This window comes from Sapajus apella, unplaced genomic scaffold (assembly GCF_009761245.1).
Source record: "Sapajus apella isolate SASKATOON/1434 unplaced genomic scaffold, GSC_monkey_1.0 scaffold150, whole genome shotgun sequence".
NCBI lineage: Eukaryota > Metazoa > Chordata > Mammalia > Primates > Cebidae > Sapajus > Sapajus apella.
In genome coordinates, this window is record NW_022437090.1 from 1,686,393 (window position 1) to 1,702,422 (window position 16,030).

At 36.2% G+C, this 16,030-nt stretch overlaps 1 protein-coding gene across 17 annotated transcripts in view; it reads left to right on the forward strand.

The window, feature by feature from the left end:
* The window catches only part of HMBOX1 (homeobox containing 1), a 182,235-nt gene that overhangs the window by 109,514 nt on the left and 56,691 nt on the right, over window positions 1-16,030 (forward strand). For all 17 annotated transcript variants that reach the window (XM_032265389.1, XM_032265378.1, XM_032265395.1 and 14 more), the window contains one exon: window positions 14,782-14,892. In XM_032265389.1, the coding sequence (XP_032121280.1) occupies window positions 14,782-14,892 (111 nt within the window). The remainder of the gene's footprint in view (window positions 1-14,781; window positions 14,893-16,030) is intronic.

Below are 16,030 nucleotides of genomic sequence, written 5' to 3' on the forward strand. Positions count from 1 at the left end.
AAAAAGTACGGGGAAGAGTTGACCAAATTTGCCCTACCAGATATTAAAATATGCTACATGGTTAGAGTAAGTAAAACAGAGTCATTGTGTTGTCAGATGAATATATCAGTTGTACAGCAGAGAGTTAATAGATCCTTGGAGATGAGCTAACTTAGCTTAAATAAAGGAAGCCCTTCCAATCTGTAAGGAAATAAATAATGTTTTTCCATTGACTGTTAGAAAATGAAAAAATGAGTATAGATACTAATTATACCAGAAGCAAAAATCAGTTTTCATATGGAATAAAGAACTAAATAAATATATTTTTTAAAGCTTGAGAAAAGATTCTACACTATTGTTAAAAGAAAATAATGAATGTTTTTATTATTTTGGGATAGGAAAGGCTTTCCTAAGCAATACATAAAACCCTAAAAATAGCATTGTATGGGTTTAACTGCATAAAAATTTTAAGCATGTATCCAGTAAAAGATACTATAAACAAGATTCACATTGGAAGGTATTTGCAGCATTATAGAGCAAAAGATTGGTATCTATAATGGTATATCAAAAAAGCTCATAGGTTATTATGAAAAGCGACAAATAATCTAATAAAAAATTTGTAAAAGATAGGAGCGTATAATTACGCAAGACAAAATATAAATGGCCAATAATCATATGAAAAGATGTAAAGTGTCTTAGAATATTAAATAAGAACAATTTAATTTCAAAAGATCAGGGGGATTTTGCCCATTGAATCAGCAAACTTTAGAAGATTGAGGGATACCATAAACAAAAATAGAAGAAAAACTCTAGTGAAGCAATAGCTAGAACCTTAAAACACAGACCAAGTCAAATAAGAATTCTGTATCAAAAAAGGAAAACGGTGGGAATTCTTATATATATACAGTCTAACATAGAAACCCATACCCATCGCAGTAATTCCGAATCCCCTTGTCCCCCAACCCCTGGTTTGCACTGATTTACTTTCTGTCCCTGTGGTTATACCTACAGACTTCCGGACATATACTATATAAATTTTTGTTTTGGGCTTCCTTTTACTTAGCATAATATTTTCAAGATTCACCCATGTTGTAACATGCATCAGTACTTCATTCCTTTCCATAACTGAATAATATATCATTGTATGTATATACCATATTCTGTGTATTCATCGGTTGGTGAACAGGTGGATTGTTTCATTGGCTGTTGTTAATAATAATGCTGCTATGAACATTTGTGGATAAATTTCCGAGTGGACAAGTTCTCTGGGAAGTGTGCCTAGGAATAGAACTGCTGGGTCACATGGTAATTCTGTGTTTAATGTTTTGAGGAACTGCTGTAACAGTTTTCCATTTTACAAACCACCACCAATGTATGACATTTCCAATTTCTTCACATACTCACCAACACTTTCTGATAGCTATACTAGTGTATGTGAAGTGGTATGTGTCTCATTGTAGTTTTGGTTTGCTGTAGTTTTGATTTAGTGAGTGATGGTGTTGAATATCTTTTCATGTGCATCTTGGTTATTTATGTATCTCACCACAACCTCCGCCTCCCAGGTTCAAGTGATTCTCCTGCCTCAGCTTCCCGAGAACCTGGGATTACAGGCATGTGCCACCATGCCCGGCTAACTTTTTGTATTTTTAGTAGACATAGGGTTTCTCCATGTTGGCCAGACTGGTCTCAATCTCCTGACCTCAGGTGATCCACCTGCCTCCGCCTCCCAAAGTGCTAGGATTACAGGCATGATCCAGCCCATTTATGTATCTTTTTTTGAAAAGTGTCTAGTCAGATCCTTTGTCTGTTTTAAAAATTGGGTTATTCGTCTTTTTATATTGAAGTGTTGAGTTCTTTATATAGATTTATATAATATATTGAAATGTTGAGTCACATATACTTTAATATAAATGTTGAGTTCTTTATATAAGTTCATATATAAGTTGAATTCTTTATATAAGTTTATGTATACACATGTATACATGGACTTAGGTCTGATAAGTTGCTTATCAGTTAAGTTGCTTACCAGATATGGTGTTTACAAATGTTTTCTCCCATTCTGTGAGTTGTCTTTTCACATTCTTGATAGTGTTCTTTGAAGCACACAAGTTTTTAGTTTTGATGAAGTATATGTTGTTTTGTTTTTGCTTAGTATCATAGCTAGGAAAACATTGCCTATTCCTAGATCATGCGGCTTTATATTTGTTTTGTTCTGAGAGTTTTATACTTCTAGCTCTTACGTTTATGTCTTTGAGTTACATTTTATATATGATGTGAGGAAGGGATGTGAGCATTCTATTAATATGGATATCAACTTATCCTGTGTATTTTATTCTTTTTGATGTTATTGTAAGTGGAACTCTTTTCTGAATTTTATTTTTGTATTGTTCATTGCTAATGGATAGAAATGTTTTATTTTTGTATATCGATCTTATATTTTGCAGTTGTGCTGAACTCATTTATTAGTTCTAATAGGAGTGTGTGTGTGTGTCTGTGTGTCTGTGTGTCTGTGTCTTTGTGTGTTTCTTTGAGTTTTTTATATACAAAATCATGTATCTGCAAATAGAGGTAGTTCTGCTTCTTCCTTTCGAATCCAGATGACTTTTATTTTGCCTTCTAGCTAGAACCTCTAATACAGTGTTTAACAGAAGTGACAAGAGCAAATATCCTTGTACTGTTCCTGATCTTAGGGAAAGTGTTCAGTCTTTCCCCGTTAAATATGAAGTTAGCTATTGTTTGTTCATAGATACCCTATATCAGGGTAAGGAAGTTTGCTTCTATGCTTAGTTTTCTGAGTATTTTATATCATGAAAGCCTGTTGAATTTTATGCTTTTTCTGTGTCTATTAAAATAATTATGTGGATTTTGTCAGTTATTGATGTGACTGTATTACGTTGATTTTCATGTGTTGAGTGAACCTTGCTATCCTGAGATAAATCCCACCTGGTCATGGCATATAATCCTCTATATATGTTATTGGATTCAGTTTGCTAACATTTTGTTGAGGATTTTTACACCTGCATGCATAAGGGATATTAATCTGTAGTTTTTGTTTTTGTTTTTGTTTGAGACTAGTCTCACTCTGTCACCTAAGCTACAGTGCAGTAGCACCATCAGGGCTCACTACAGCCTTGACCTCCTGGCTCAAGTGATCCCTCCACCTCAGCCTACCAGGTATTTGGGGACCACAGGGGTGTGCCACCATGCCTTGCTAATTTTTAAATTTTATTTCACAGAGAGGGGGTCTTCCTATATTGCTCAGGCTGGTCTTGAACTCCTGGTCTCAAGTGATCCAACCTCCTTGGCCTCCTAAAGTGTTGGGATTACAGATGTGAGCTACCATGCCCAGCCTGTCTGTAGTTTTCCTGTAGTGTCTTTGTCTGGTTTTGGTATTAGGATAATACTGCCTCATGGAATTAAGTCAGAAGTGTTTTTTCCTTTTTTATTTTTATAGAAGAATTTGTGAAGAGTTGTTAATGGATGTATGTGCATTAATTATTTTTTAAATGTGTGGTAGAGTTTACCAGTAAAGCCTTCTGTCTTTTCTTTGTGGAGGATGTTTGACTATGAATTCAACATCTTTACTTAATATAAGTCTATTCAGATTTTCTGTGCCTTGAGTCAGTTTCGGTAGTTTTTTTCCTACAAATATGTTTGTTTCAACTAGGTTATGTAACTTGTTGGCTTACAGTTGTTTGTATAATGCTTGTTGATCTATCTACCTGTTCTTTCTATGATTGAAAGTGGTGTATTGATATCTCCAATTATTATTGTTGAATTCTTTCTTCTGTCTTCAGTTCTGGCAGTTTTTGCTTTATGCATTTTAGGGCTCTGTTGTTTGGTATATGTACATTTATAATTATATCTTCCTTGTTAATTGAGCCTTTTATTAGGTCTTCCTTTTCTAGTAACAAGTTTTATCTTAAGGTCTATTTTATTAATATTTAACTGTCAGTTGAGCTCTCATTTGGTTAGTTTATATAGATACATCTTTTTCCATTCTTTTACTTTCAACCTAATTTTGTCTTTGAATCTAAGATGTATCTCTTATAGATAGGATGCACTTAGATTGTGTTTCTGCCAATCTCTGTCTTCTTACTGGTGTTTTTAATCTATTTTAATTTAAGTATGATAAAGTAGTACGTATTTATATCTGCCATTTTGCCATTTGTTTTCTATATATTTTTGTTGTTGTTTCTCTGATTACTTTCTCTTTTGTGTTAAATAGATTATTGTCTCCTGTACAAGTTTAAATCCCTTGTGTCACTTCTTTTGCTATATTTTTTGAGTTATTTTCTCAGTCATTGCCTGGAGATATCATTAACATCTTAATTTATGGCAATCTAGTCGATATTAATGCCAACTTAATTTTAATAGCATAGAAAAACTTTTATCCGATAAGTTCATTTTTGTCATATAAATTACATTTATACATTGTGTGCCCATTAACTTAGATTATAATTACTGCATTATGTAGTTTTCTTTATAAATAAAATAGGAGGAAAAGGAGTTATAGACACAAAATGTTTAATTATACTCTTTTATATTTACCTATGTAGTTGACTTTACTGTTACTCTGTTGTTTCAGGCGTATTTGATTTACTGCTTAATGATCTTTCATTTCAGCCTGAAGACCTCCCTTTAGTATTTCTTAGAGGGCACATCTGCTGACAGCATGTTTTCTTTAATTTTGCTCATCTGAAAATGTTTTAATGTCTCCTTCCCCTGTTTTTTGATGAGAAATTAGCTGTTTATCATATTGAGCATTGCTTGTTTGTAATGAGTCACTTCTCTTTTGTCACTTTCAGATTTTCTCTTTGTCTTTGGTTTTCAACAATTTATGATCTGTCTAGGTATGGATTTCTTTGCATTAACCCTACTTGAAGATCACTGAACTTCTTATATGTGCGAATTAATGCTTTTTATCAAATTTGGGAAGTTTGGGTCACTACTTTTTTCAAAAATTTCTTCACTTTTGCCTCTCTCTTTCTTTTGGGATTCCCATTATGTGTATATTGGTAAGCCTAATGGTATCCCACAGGTTTTTGAGTCTTTGTTCCATTTTCTTCATTGCTTTTTTCTTTCTGTTCCTTAGAATAGGTCATATTCATTGATCTGTCTTCAGGTTTGCTGATTATTTCTTCTGCCAGTTCATATCTACCATTGAGCCCCTCTAGATGATTTTTCTTGTCAGTTTTTATACTTTTTAATTCCAAGGTTTCTATTTGGTTCTTATAATTTTTGTCTTTTGATAGTCTGTGTTTGATAAGGCATATTTTCTCATACTTTCCTTAGTTATTGAGATAGGTTTCTTTTAGTTTTTTGACTCTTTAAAATGGTTAATTTAAATATTTGTCTAGTAAGTTAAATGTCTGGATTTCTTCTAGGACACTTCTCACTGACTGCTTCCACTGTGTATGAGCCATACTTTTTTGTTTCTTTGCATGTCTTATAAGTTTTGTTTTAAAACCTGGAAATTCTAAGTAATGTGGAAACTCTGGGAATCAGATTCCTTTCCTCCCTTGGATTTCTTATTGCTGTTGCTGGTGATGTTTGTTTAATGAATTTCCTGATTTAACATTGTGAAGTTATTATTTTTTGTGGTATATAGCCACTGAACTCTCTTCCTTGTCAGTTTAGTGGTCAGCTAATTATTAGATAGAGATTTCCTTAAATCTCTAGAAACAATAAGTGTCCCAGCTTTTGTCAAGGGGCTCTCTGTGTATATTGGGCACACCTTTAATGCTCAGTCAGACTGCTTATAATTTTGCCTAACCCTTTACTTTCTCTTTGTTCTGGGTCTCCAAGTCAGCCAGAGGTGAGAGTTTTGAGCCTTCACAGGTCTTTCCTATACATCTTCATAGACCTATACCTGTGCACAGTCCTACACAAGTTCATGGCCCTCTGGATTCCTAGGAGTATATGATAGCTTTTTGAAGACTCTCATGGACATCTCATACGCTTCTCTGTTGAAATATTTTGGTCAGCTTCTTGTTCACATCAGTTGTGGTGATTACCTCAGGCAGCTGCAATGTTAATTTATTGCCACTGATTGTTTTTGACAAATTACCATACATCTGTCTTTCCTCTTCAGAGAGAAGCTGTTCACAGTAAGTGAGATCTTGAGTCAGGTCAAATAAAGTAAGCCTTGCAAATAAAGGTTTCCAGGTAATTGCCAGACAGGTCAAATAATGACAATTCTCTTAGAAGGGTGTTTTAAGGAACTCCAAACCCGTTCTTTCCCCTACAGTGGCTACTGGGCCACACCTGGTTTTCACTGTGATTGTAGTAATGTTGGTTTTTAAGTCTACTATAATGATAGTATGACAGGCATGGGAAGAGGCCAAGTTAAAATGTCATGTAGCTATTCTTACCAATATTCAGCATTTTTTTGAATAAATGCTCTTTGGATTGTTGGAGCCTTTGGTAATTTCTAAAGTTCTGAAGAAGTCAATTCTGACAGTTGTTGACAGAACTTTTATGGAACAGCAGATTTTGCTGTTGTGCTTTTATGGAGGAGTAGCTTTTCAGAGGTTTTTACTTCACCATTCTCATTGATGTCACTCCAATTCAAGATATTTTGAAGGAAACTGACCCCAAAAATTTTTTCTGTAAAATTGTCCTCTAAGTCTAAAAATACAGACAAACATGCAAACATACAAGGACTGGAAAATACAGCACCATTTAGCCTGAGGTGTTAAAAACTGCTCTGGGAAGAAATCTATAACCAAAGTTATATTTAAAAATAAGGCATTTAGGCCAGGTACAGTGGCTCACGCCTGTAATCCCAGCACTTTGAGAGGCTGAGGTGGGTGTATTGCCTGAGGTCGGGAATTCAAGACCAGCCTGGCCAACATGGCAAAACCCTATCTACTAAAAATACAAAAATTAGTAGGCACGGTGGCTTATGCCTGTAATCCCAGCACTTTGGGAGGCCGAGGCGGGTAGATCATGAGGTTAGGAGTTTAAGACCAGCCTGACCAACATGGTGAAACCCTGTCTCTGCTAAAAATAAAAAAATTAGCTGGGCGTGGTGGCACATGCTTGCAATCCCAGCTACTCAGGAGGCTGAGTCAGCAGAATCGCTTGAACTTGGGAGGCAGAGGTTGCAGAGAGCCGAGATCACACCGCTGCACTCCAACCTGGCTGACAGAGCGAGACCCTATCTCAAAAAAAAGAAAACGAAATAAGGCATTTAGTTATTGACTGGAAAGGGAACAAGAGAGACTTTTCAAGGGGCATAGAAATAATCTATAAATTTATTTGAGCAGTGTTCACATACATCTGCACATTTCTAGAAACTCATTGAACTATATACTTAAAATTTAACTGTTTGTAAAGTATAACTTAAAAACAAAAATAGAGTTTAGGAACGGAAAAACTAAGAAATTCCATGGTAAATCTTAAATCTTTTTGAATTCTATAACCATGAGTGTACAACTGTAGCAACTGTGAATTCAGAACAGAATGTAAATGTTTACTATCTAAAAATATGTTCTAAATATGAGGATTTGGGTGCAAAGACTGGGATATGGAGATGGGGGAACTAGAGTATAAGGATGTGTCAGTTATCTGTTGCTACATTAAGAACTTAGCATCTTGTAACATAAGCCTTTATTATCTCACTCAATTTGTATTGGCCAAGAATTCAGGAGCAGCTTAGATAGGCTGTTTTGCTTTGAGGGGGGGTGGTTCTCATGAGGTTACAGTCGTCTGGAGGCTTAAGTAAGATTAGATGACCCTCTTCCAAGATAACTCACTTGCCATTGGCTGTTAGCAGAATGCCTCAGTTCTCTTGTCACATGGATTTCTCTGTAGGGCTGCTTGATTGTTTTCCCAGCATGGCTAGCTTCTCCTACAACCAGCTATCTGAGGGCAGGGCAGTGGGAGAGAGGGAGAGAGACACAGAGACAGAGGGAGAGAAGGCAGAAGGTAATGTCTTTCATGACCTGGCTTCAGAAGTCACGGACCATCATTTCTGCCACATTTGTTAGTTGCACAGAGCAACCCTGATACAGTGTTGGAGGGTATTACACAAAGGTAGGGAGACCAGAAGGATCATTAGGGGTCCCTTTGGAGGTTGGCTACCACAGTCTGCTCATTTCCTCAGCTTTTTTGGCTTGGAACCATTAAATACTGCCCATATGTTAAAAAAAAAAAAATGGATCCCAAATATATAATGCTTTTGTATAATCCTTTTACCTTGCTTTAGTGGACTCTTTCAGGAACCTCATTTCTGTTACAGAAACATTTACTAAACTTCAGTAGATCTTTTATTTTCACTCCAGTTAAAAAAAATTCCTATGTTAAAATAAAACTAAATTCTTTTAATATTTTAAAATTCTGTCTATAGTATGGTCCCATTTCAGTTACTACTTCTACCTGTCCAATGTCTGTATATGCTTGGAGTGATCTTGGAACTAGTGTAGTTATTTCTCAGGGGTGAGAATTTGGGTGTGTGGTTTTTAAAATTAGCTTTCCTCCTAATTTTTCCTCTTTCCTCTGAATTGCTTAGAATTTTTCAGATAATCGACATGTATTATGCTTACAAAAAGAAACTGACACTTTCATAATAGTTTTTTTTTTTTTTTTTTTTCTTACTTTGTTTTTTTTTGACGGCGTTTCACTCGTTACCCAGGCTGGAGTGCAATGGCGCGATCTCGGCTCACCGCAACCTCCGCCTCCTGGGTTCAGGCAATTCTCCTGCCTCAGCCTCCTGAGTAGCTGGGATTACAGGCACGCGCCACCATGCCCAGCTAATTTTTTGTATTTTTAATAGAGACGGGGTTTCACCATGTTGATCAGGATGGTCTCGATCTCTTGACCTCGTGATCCACCCGCCTCGGCCTCCCAAAGTGCTGGGATTACAGGCTTGAGCCACCGCCCCGGCCCATAATAGTTTTATAATATTCAGTAATGGTAAGAATGTAGGGAAACATGCTCATCCCTATGGTTAGAGTATAAAATTGAGTACAGTCTTCCGGTTTTTTGTTTTTTGTTTTTGTTTTTGTTTTTCATTTTTTTATCTAAGGAGAGGAGTGAGAGTACAATCTTCTTTAGGGGACAGTTAGGAGACATTTGTCACAAACATAAATGCTCTTTATAAACTATGAATCAAAAATTTCTTTCCTGTGAGTCAGCCCTAGAGAAATATTTGTATGCAGAAAGATATAGAGTGTCATTGCATTATCATTTATAATAGTAAAACATTATCAACTGTAGTATCCAATAATAGATTCATGTTTTAATAAATTATGGTATCAAATACCTTATAACCACTAGAATGAAGATTTGTAATGCACTAGATGAGAACATTCTAAGATATGAGAGAAAAGTAAGTTACTTATTATGTGTAGAATAACCCCGTGTATGTTTTTAAAAAAACTGGATGTATATATTTGCATATTTTTCTGTATTAAATGCATGGAGAAAGTCTGACTGGATTCACACCAAATAAAGATACATTTAGGATAGGAAATAAAGGGTGGGAATGGAGGAATGGCTTTTTTTTTCTACATGCATTTATGAATTATTTGAATTTTTGTAGAGAATGCATGAATGTGCTCTCACTTAAATTTAAGCATAACTCTGGCCACTCTGTGGAAGGTGAATTATAGAGATGATAGCAGTTCTGAAGCAGCAAATTGTTTGAAGAAGGAAATTTCATTTTTACAATTGTGAAATTATCTTTCAATTAAAAAGGAGCTTATGAGAATTTTGTACTTTGTGGATCTTAAATGGTTTAATATTTTTCTTAAAGTTACTACAATTGTCCAGGCCAAAGAGGCTGAGATTCCAAACTGCTAGAATGAGGATTGGAGAGAAGATGAAAAGAATTTTTTTTTTTTTTTTGAGACGGAGTTTCGCTCTTGTTACCCAGGCTGGAGTGCAGTGGCGCAATCTCGGCTCACCGCAACCTCCGTCTCCTGGGTTCAGGCAATTCTCCTGCCTCAGCCTCCCGAGTAGCTGGGATTACAGGCACGTACCACCATGCCCAGCTAATTTTTTGTATTTTTAGTAGAGACGGGGTTTCACCATGTTGACCAGGATGGTCTCGATCTCTTGACCTCGTGATCCACCCGCCTTGGCCTCCCAAAGTGCTGGGATTACAGGCTTGAGCCACCGCGCCCGGCCCGAAAAGAATTTTAAGAAGAGAAAGTGATTGCATTTAGTAAATATGTTAGGAGTGTGGGAGGAAAGTAGAGTGAGCAGTAAAATTGAGGTGGAGAACACAGGAAGGAGAACAGATTTAAGTAAGATGATAGTGAATTAATTTGACAATGTTGAGGACCTATGGGGAAAATCTCATGGATGCCATCTAGCATGTGGTTTGAAAGAATGGTCTGGTACTCTGGAAGTCATTGGCATTTAGATGACATTTTACATGAATGTTATTGGTAATTGTGATGACCAAAGGAATCCTGACATGTTAGAAGCCACTAACATGTTAAGAAGCTAGCAAAGCAGCCCTGAAGCCAATGGAAAAGATGTGGTGTTGGAATTGTATCCAGCATTCCAAGGAGGAAGATGATGGGAGTGGTCAGTAGCATCACACTCTGGAGGAAGTGGAATGAAAATTAATCATGAATTTGTGGTATTGGAGATACTGACAAGAATGAATTATGGTTGAGAGCCCTCTAGTGGAAGGGAGCATGGTGTTTGAGGAACAGGTAGCCTGATGCAGCTGCTCAGAAAATAATGTGAATGAGGCTGGAAAGGCTTTTTCTTCCTTTGAATACCATGTGATAACTTTCTTATTGGAAAGAAATTAATCAGGGGTTAGTTTTAGTCTCTCAGTGTGTGAAGGTTATATGTAAATTTTTTCTTTACCCTGTCAAAGCTAGACAAGATGAAGTTTTGAGGAGCTAAAACTTGCAGGCAATGACATTTTCTCCTGCAATGGGAAGCAGGGGGGAAGTGAGGGAAATTTTGTCCTGAGGAAAAGTATCAAATCTGACAGTAACAAGAGGCTGCCTGGGTTTATGATGCTGTGCTCAGCTGCAGGACCAAAGGATGAGTTCAAGGAGCCTTACCTGTCTATTAACAGGCTGCTAAGGAAAATCACTGTAAAATGTGTCCTTTTATGCTTTTATTTTTTTACAATGCCTCTTTGGAAAAACTACCTGCTTATTTTTTTTCATTTATTATATGAATACTGAGATTAGAGGGAAGAAATTCTTATTTCTTCCTCACACAAAAGACAAGACAGGAGAATATTCTGTACTACCTTCTTTTCCCTTTGTTTATTAAAGTAATAATTGCACATAGAGAAGATTGTGGAACAACATATATAAAAATAGCAAACATTGCTTATTTCAGAGAGTAGAATTGGAGAGGGAAGACAAATTCTTTGCAACTATTTGGTTGTAAAATAACTAATAAAGTCCTGTATGTAGTCTTTAGGGTGAAAAGCCAAAAATAATTAGTATTTATAGAAAGATTAAGAAAACAATATAGAGGTAGAAATGTAGGAAGAATCTGCCGCTTTAAATTCATGTTGTGTATCTTTAGGTATATGTTGGCTTTTGTTACTATACAGACAGAATTTAGAATATGTAAAATTATATATTTATAAAAATGTGTACCTTTTCATTTATTTCATGGGCATCTTTCCATATTGATACATATCCATTTACTTCATTTTTTTGAAAGCAAATAGAATTGTAAAAAAGTTTCGGGGGAGACTTTTTAAAATTTAAATATATATACAGAAAACTGTCCAGCTTAATGGATACTTAAAGGTCAAGTGAGGATACCCATGTAACCATCACCCAGATCAAGATAAAGAGCAACGCTGGTCACCACACCAGCGTTTAAAGCCGCACCCCTAGTGGGGCCTCCCAGACCTCATTCTAACTCCCAGGCAGAAACCTTCCCCTTCTACATGGGTAACTACTATTCTGATTGCCATCCCTATAGATTAGTTGTGCCTGTTTTATAACTTTATATAAAATGAATCATATATAATTATGTGTGGCTTTTGTCTATGTGTGTCTGTGTCATAAGGTTTTTCAGTCAGTATATTATTGTGATGTTTATCCATGTCATTTCATATAGCAATGGTTTATCCTTTTCCTTTTGAGTATAGTAGTCTATAGTAGAATGTGTAGATGTCACAGTCAGTGTATTCTATTGTTGATGGGCATGTAGTAGTTTCACATTGGTGACTCTTACGGAAATGTTTATAAGAGCCTTCTTATCTCTTTTGAACATAATTCTGTTGAGCACTTGCTAGGTTATAGAGTGTATATATGTTCAGATCTAGCAGTTATCGTCCAACTATTTCCCAAAGTAGCCCTGCCATTTTATCCTTCCATTGGCAGTATGAGAGTTTTATATGCTCTATAGCCTTGCCAACACTTGGTACTGATGGCTTTTTGTTTGGTTGGTTCTGCTTTTTTGTTGTAGTTTTCTGGGTTTTTTTGTTTTTTTTTTTTAATAGCTTTTTAAAAACATTAATTTTAAAGCCTACAAGTGTTTTGTTATATAAATATACTCTAACTTAACTAAAGTCCATTTGATGAGATTTTATCTTCCTCTCTCACCTCAGATGCCAGAACCTGGACAGCTCTGATGTCTAGTGGGTTCTGTGGTTTGTTCTATGTATGATCTGACTGTCTGAGGAAGATTTCATATTGGAACCAATTAACAGAGCTGATAATATATTTTTTCTCAACAGATTTTTCTCGTTTTCTGAGTAGTATGATACCAATATGAAGAATCCGTGTAGTTTTATTTTCTTGACATGAAATTCAATGCTGATTTTATGATGGTTGTTTTCATCACTCTTTGGAAAAGCAGTATAGGCCAGGTGTGGTGGCTCGTACCTGTAATCCCGGCACTTTGGGAGGTCGAGGCGGCCTGGCCAACATGCTGAAACCCTGTCTCTACTAAAAATTACAAAAATTAGCTGAGCATGGTGGTACATGCCTGTAGTCCCCACTACTCAGGAGGCTGAGGCGGAAGAATCACTTATCACTTGAACCCAGGAGGTAGAGGTTGCAGTGAACCGAGATCACCCCATGGCAGTCCACCCTGGGCAACAGAGTCAAATTCTGTTTTTTAAAAAAAAGTAGTATAAAAATACTGTAATGTCTGAAACTAGACTTTTGGTGAAAGCTGATTTAATTATCCAGAAGAATTTGCATTTTCTTAGAAGAAGCATACAGTGCTAGCTGCCAATGCCTGCATCACATAGGTCTTTAGTCCATCGGAAAACTGCTATGTGAATCATTTGAGAATATTATCACTTAGGTTTTAGAAAACTGTTTGAATTTTGCCTTTTGAAATTGAAAGATGTTTCCAGGCTGGGCATGGTGGCTCATGCCTGCATTCCCAACACTTTGGGAGGGCAGAGGCAGGAGGACCACTTAAGCCCAGGAGGTAGAGAGAAGCCTGGGCAACATTGTGAGACCCTGTCTCCACAAAAAAAAAAAAAAAAAAGAAAAAAAGAAAAGAAAAGAAATTAGCTGGAATTGGTGGGGCCTGGCACAGTAGCTCATGCCTGTAATCCTAGCACTTTGGGAGTTTGAGATGAGAGGGTGTGCTGAGCCATGATTCTGCCACTGCACTCCAGCCTGAGTGACAGAGTGAGACCCTGTCTCAGAAAAAGAAAAAAGATGTTTCCAGTCAGAGGAATTTGCTTCACAGTCTTTGTTTTAACTCTTCCCTCGCCGGTTTCCTGAAATTTTCTTTTGACATAGGTTTTTAAGTACGTGAAACTCTAGGGGCTTGCTTGTAATGAGTTAAACATGATCCCTGGACCTCCTGCTTTTTCTGATGTTAGAGGGTGTGATTACTTCATGGCAGCTACTCTTCCCACTGGGCAGTATAGCTTTAAACAGGTGTTGGCACAGGTGGTATTCAGTCATATTGGTTACCACCAGTAATTCTTTGGGAGGTTTTAGGTATTGGCAACCTTCTCTGGTAGCTGAATGGTCTTTTGGAAAGGGCCTTGTGGACTTATAAGACAGTTTTGTCTTGCCTGTTGTTACTTGCTTTTGCCAGTTTGCACTGAATTATTCATTTTTTGGAATGATTATGAATGACCAAAATGAGCATGTGATTCTTATACTAGTAAGTTTTAGACATGCTTTTTTACTTTCAGATATAGAGATTCTTTACGTTTCTAAGTAATTGCTGTCAAGAGCTTCTAGGAGATAGCAGAAAACTACTGTTTTATATTCTGTTTGGTTTTGTGGAAAGCATGTGTTGGAAAAATGTCTTTGGCTCTTGAGATTTCTTAAGAGGTCATATTGTAGCATATCTCTGAAAGTCTGCTAATTCTTCTCTGTGGACTCTAAAAATGCCTAAATTAACAAATAAGCCAAAAACAACCTTATTGAAGACAGTATTTTCAATGACCTTTTGATTCCTAGCCCCTAAATCTTTTGGTCTGTGTCTATAATGAGGAGCAAAACTTGCTGACTTGACTTTTTTGCTCAATATCTGTTAAAATTTTTATTATTCTAAATCAGGGGCAGAGTGGAGAGCAATGGTAGTTGAAGGAGCACAAATATAATAAACTCTGACAAATAACTTTAGGAATCTCTTTATCTCAGATTCATGGAACTTTTTTGGAGATTAATTTTAGAGGCCATTGTCAGGTCTTAATTAATAAACTGCTTTGACGTCTAAGAGATAATTTCTGAGTATTTCCTAGCCAGTACAGCCAGCCTTTACAAAGGAATCCAATAATAGTTTGCTCAGGTTGCAACTTCCTTATAGACTGAACACAGAGCATAAAGAACCTTTATTAATTTCGCTGTAATTTCAGTGCCCCCTGTTTCTCTTTGTACATAGGTATCAGTCAGAGCCGGATCTCTCATTGGCTGTTGCAGCAGGGATCAGACCTGAGTGAACAGAAGAAAAGAGCATTTTACCGATGGTATCAGCTTGAGAAGACAAACCCCGGTAAATAGCACTTCCTTTTATTTATTGCCTCTGAAACAAGACAGATATAATGAATTACTTTAATGGCTCCATGGGGCTAACTTGTTAAGTAGGATAGTTTCATACTTTCCTATGGTTGCTTTATGCAGAAAAACGTTCTTAATGGTAAAAGCTAAACTCTGATTGTGATACATTTTATTTTGTCTAATATTATTTGTCGTGTTCACTCCTTCCCCTAAGATACCGCTTTGCTTTCAGGTTATATGATATTTCTATCCATAGTTGGAAAGAACACCATGAATGTTCAGTGGCTGATTTTGTTTTCTTCAGCTACGTAACTACATAAAATTCCATATCTTTTTTGGGTTTTTTTTTTTTTTTTGCAAATCTTGTTTGAATTAGTAATGTAAACTTGATATTGTTATTTAGTTCACACTATACCATATCCAGTGATCTCTGCTAATGATTTTTTTTTTTCTAATTCTAATGAATTGGGTAATGGATGTGGCTTTGGACTTTAGGATGCAGCTGTCCTGATAACTCTCAGGAGCAGCAGTAGATTGGAACGCAGAATGAAATCTTAAGGAAAACTAAGATGACAAAAACTTTTATGTCTAAAGTTGGAAGAAGTAGGCAAGATCTATTCAAGATACTTTTAACAGGTGATTTTATAAAGTAAAATATGAAGTTGTGGTACTATCTCAGCCTATACTTTACACAGGCAAGTGGCAGTGAGCCTGCTCTCAAGTATACAATTAAGATTATGTTGTGTTCTGTAATGCTGCAGCCTTAAAGCCTGTGCAAAAGACTAAATCGCTAGTTGAAATATTGCATAATAATAGCATTGGCTCTGAGGTAGAAATAAAGAATGTTACAGAGATTTATTTTTGTGTGTAGGTATGTGAGAAGATTTTTTTCCCCAAAGATCACTTTCTCATTCCGAATGATTCAGGCAGGATGAAACAGAAGAGACCATATCAACCTCTACAATAATATCAAAAATCTATTCTAATCCCCAATTTTTATTTTGAAATGTTTCAGATGTATAGAAAATACAAAAGACTAAACAGTAGACATATGTTTACTCTTTCTTAGATATAATAATTATTAACATTTGGCCAGGTGTGGTGGCTCATGCCTGTAATCCCAGCAGTTTGAG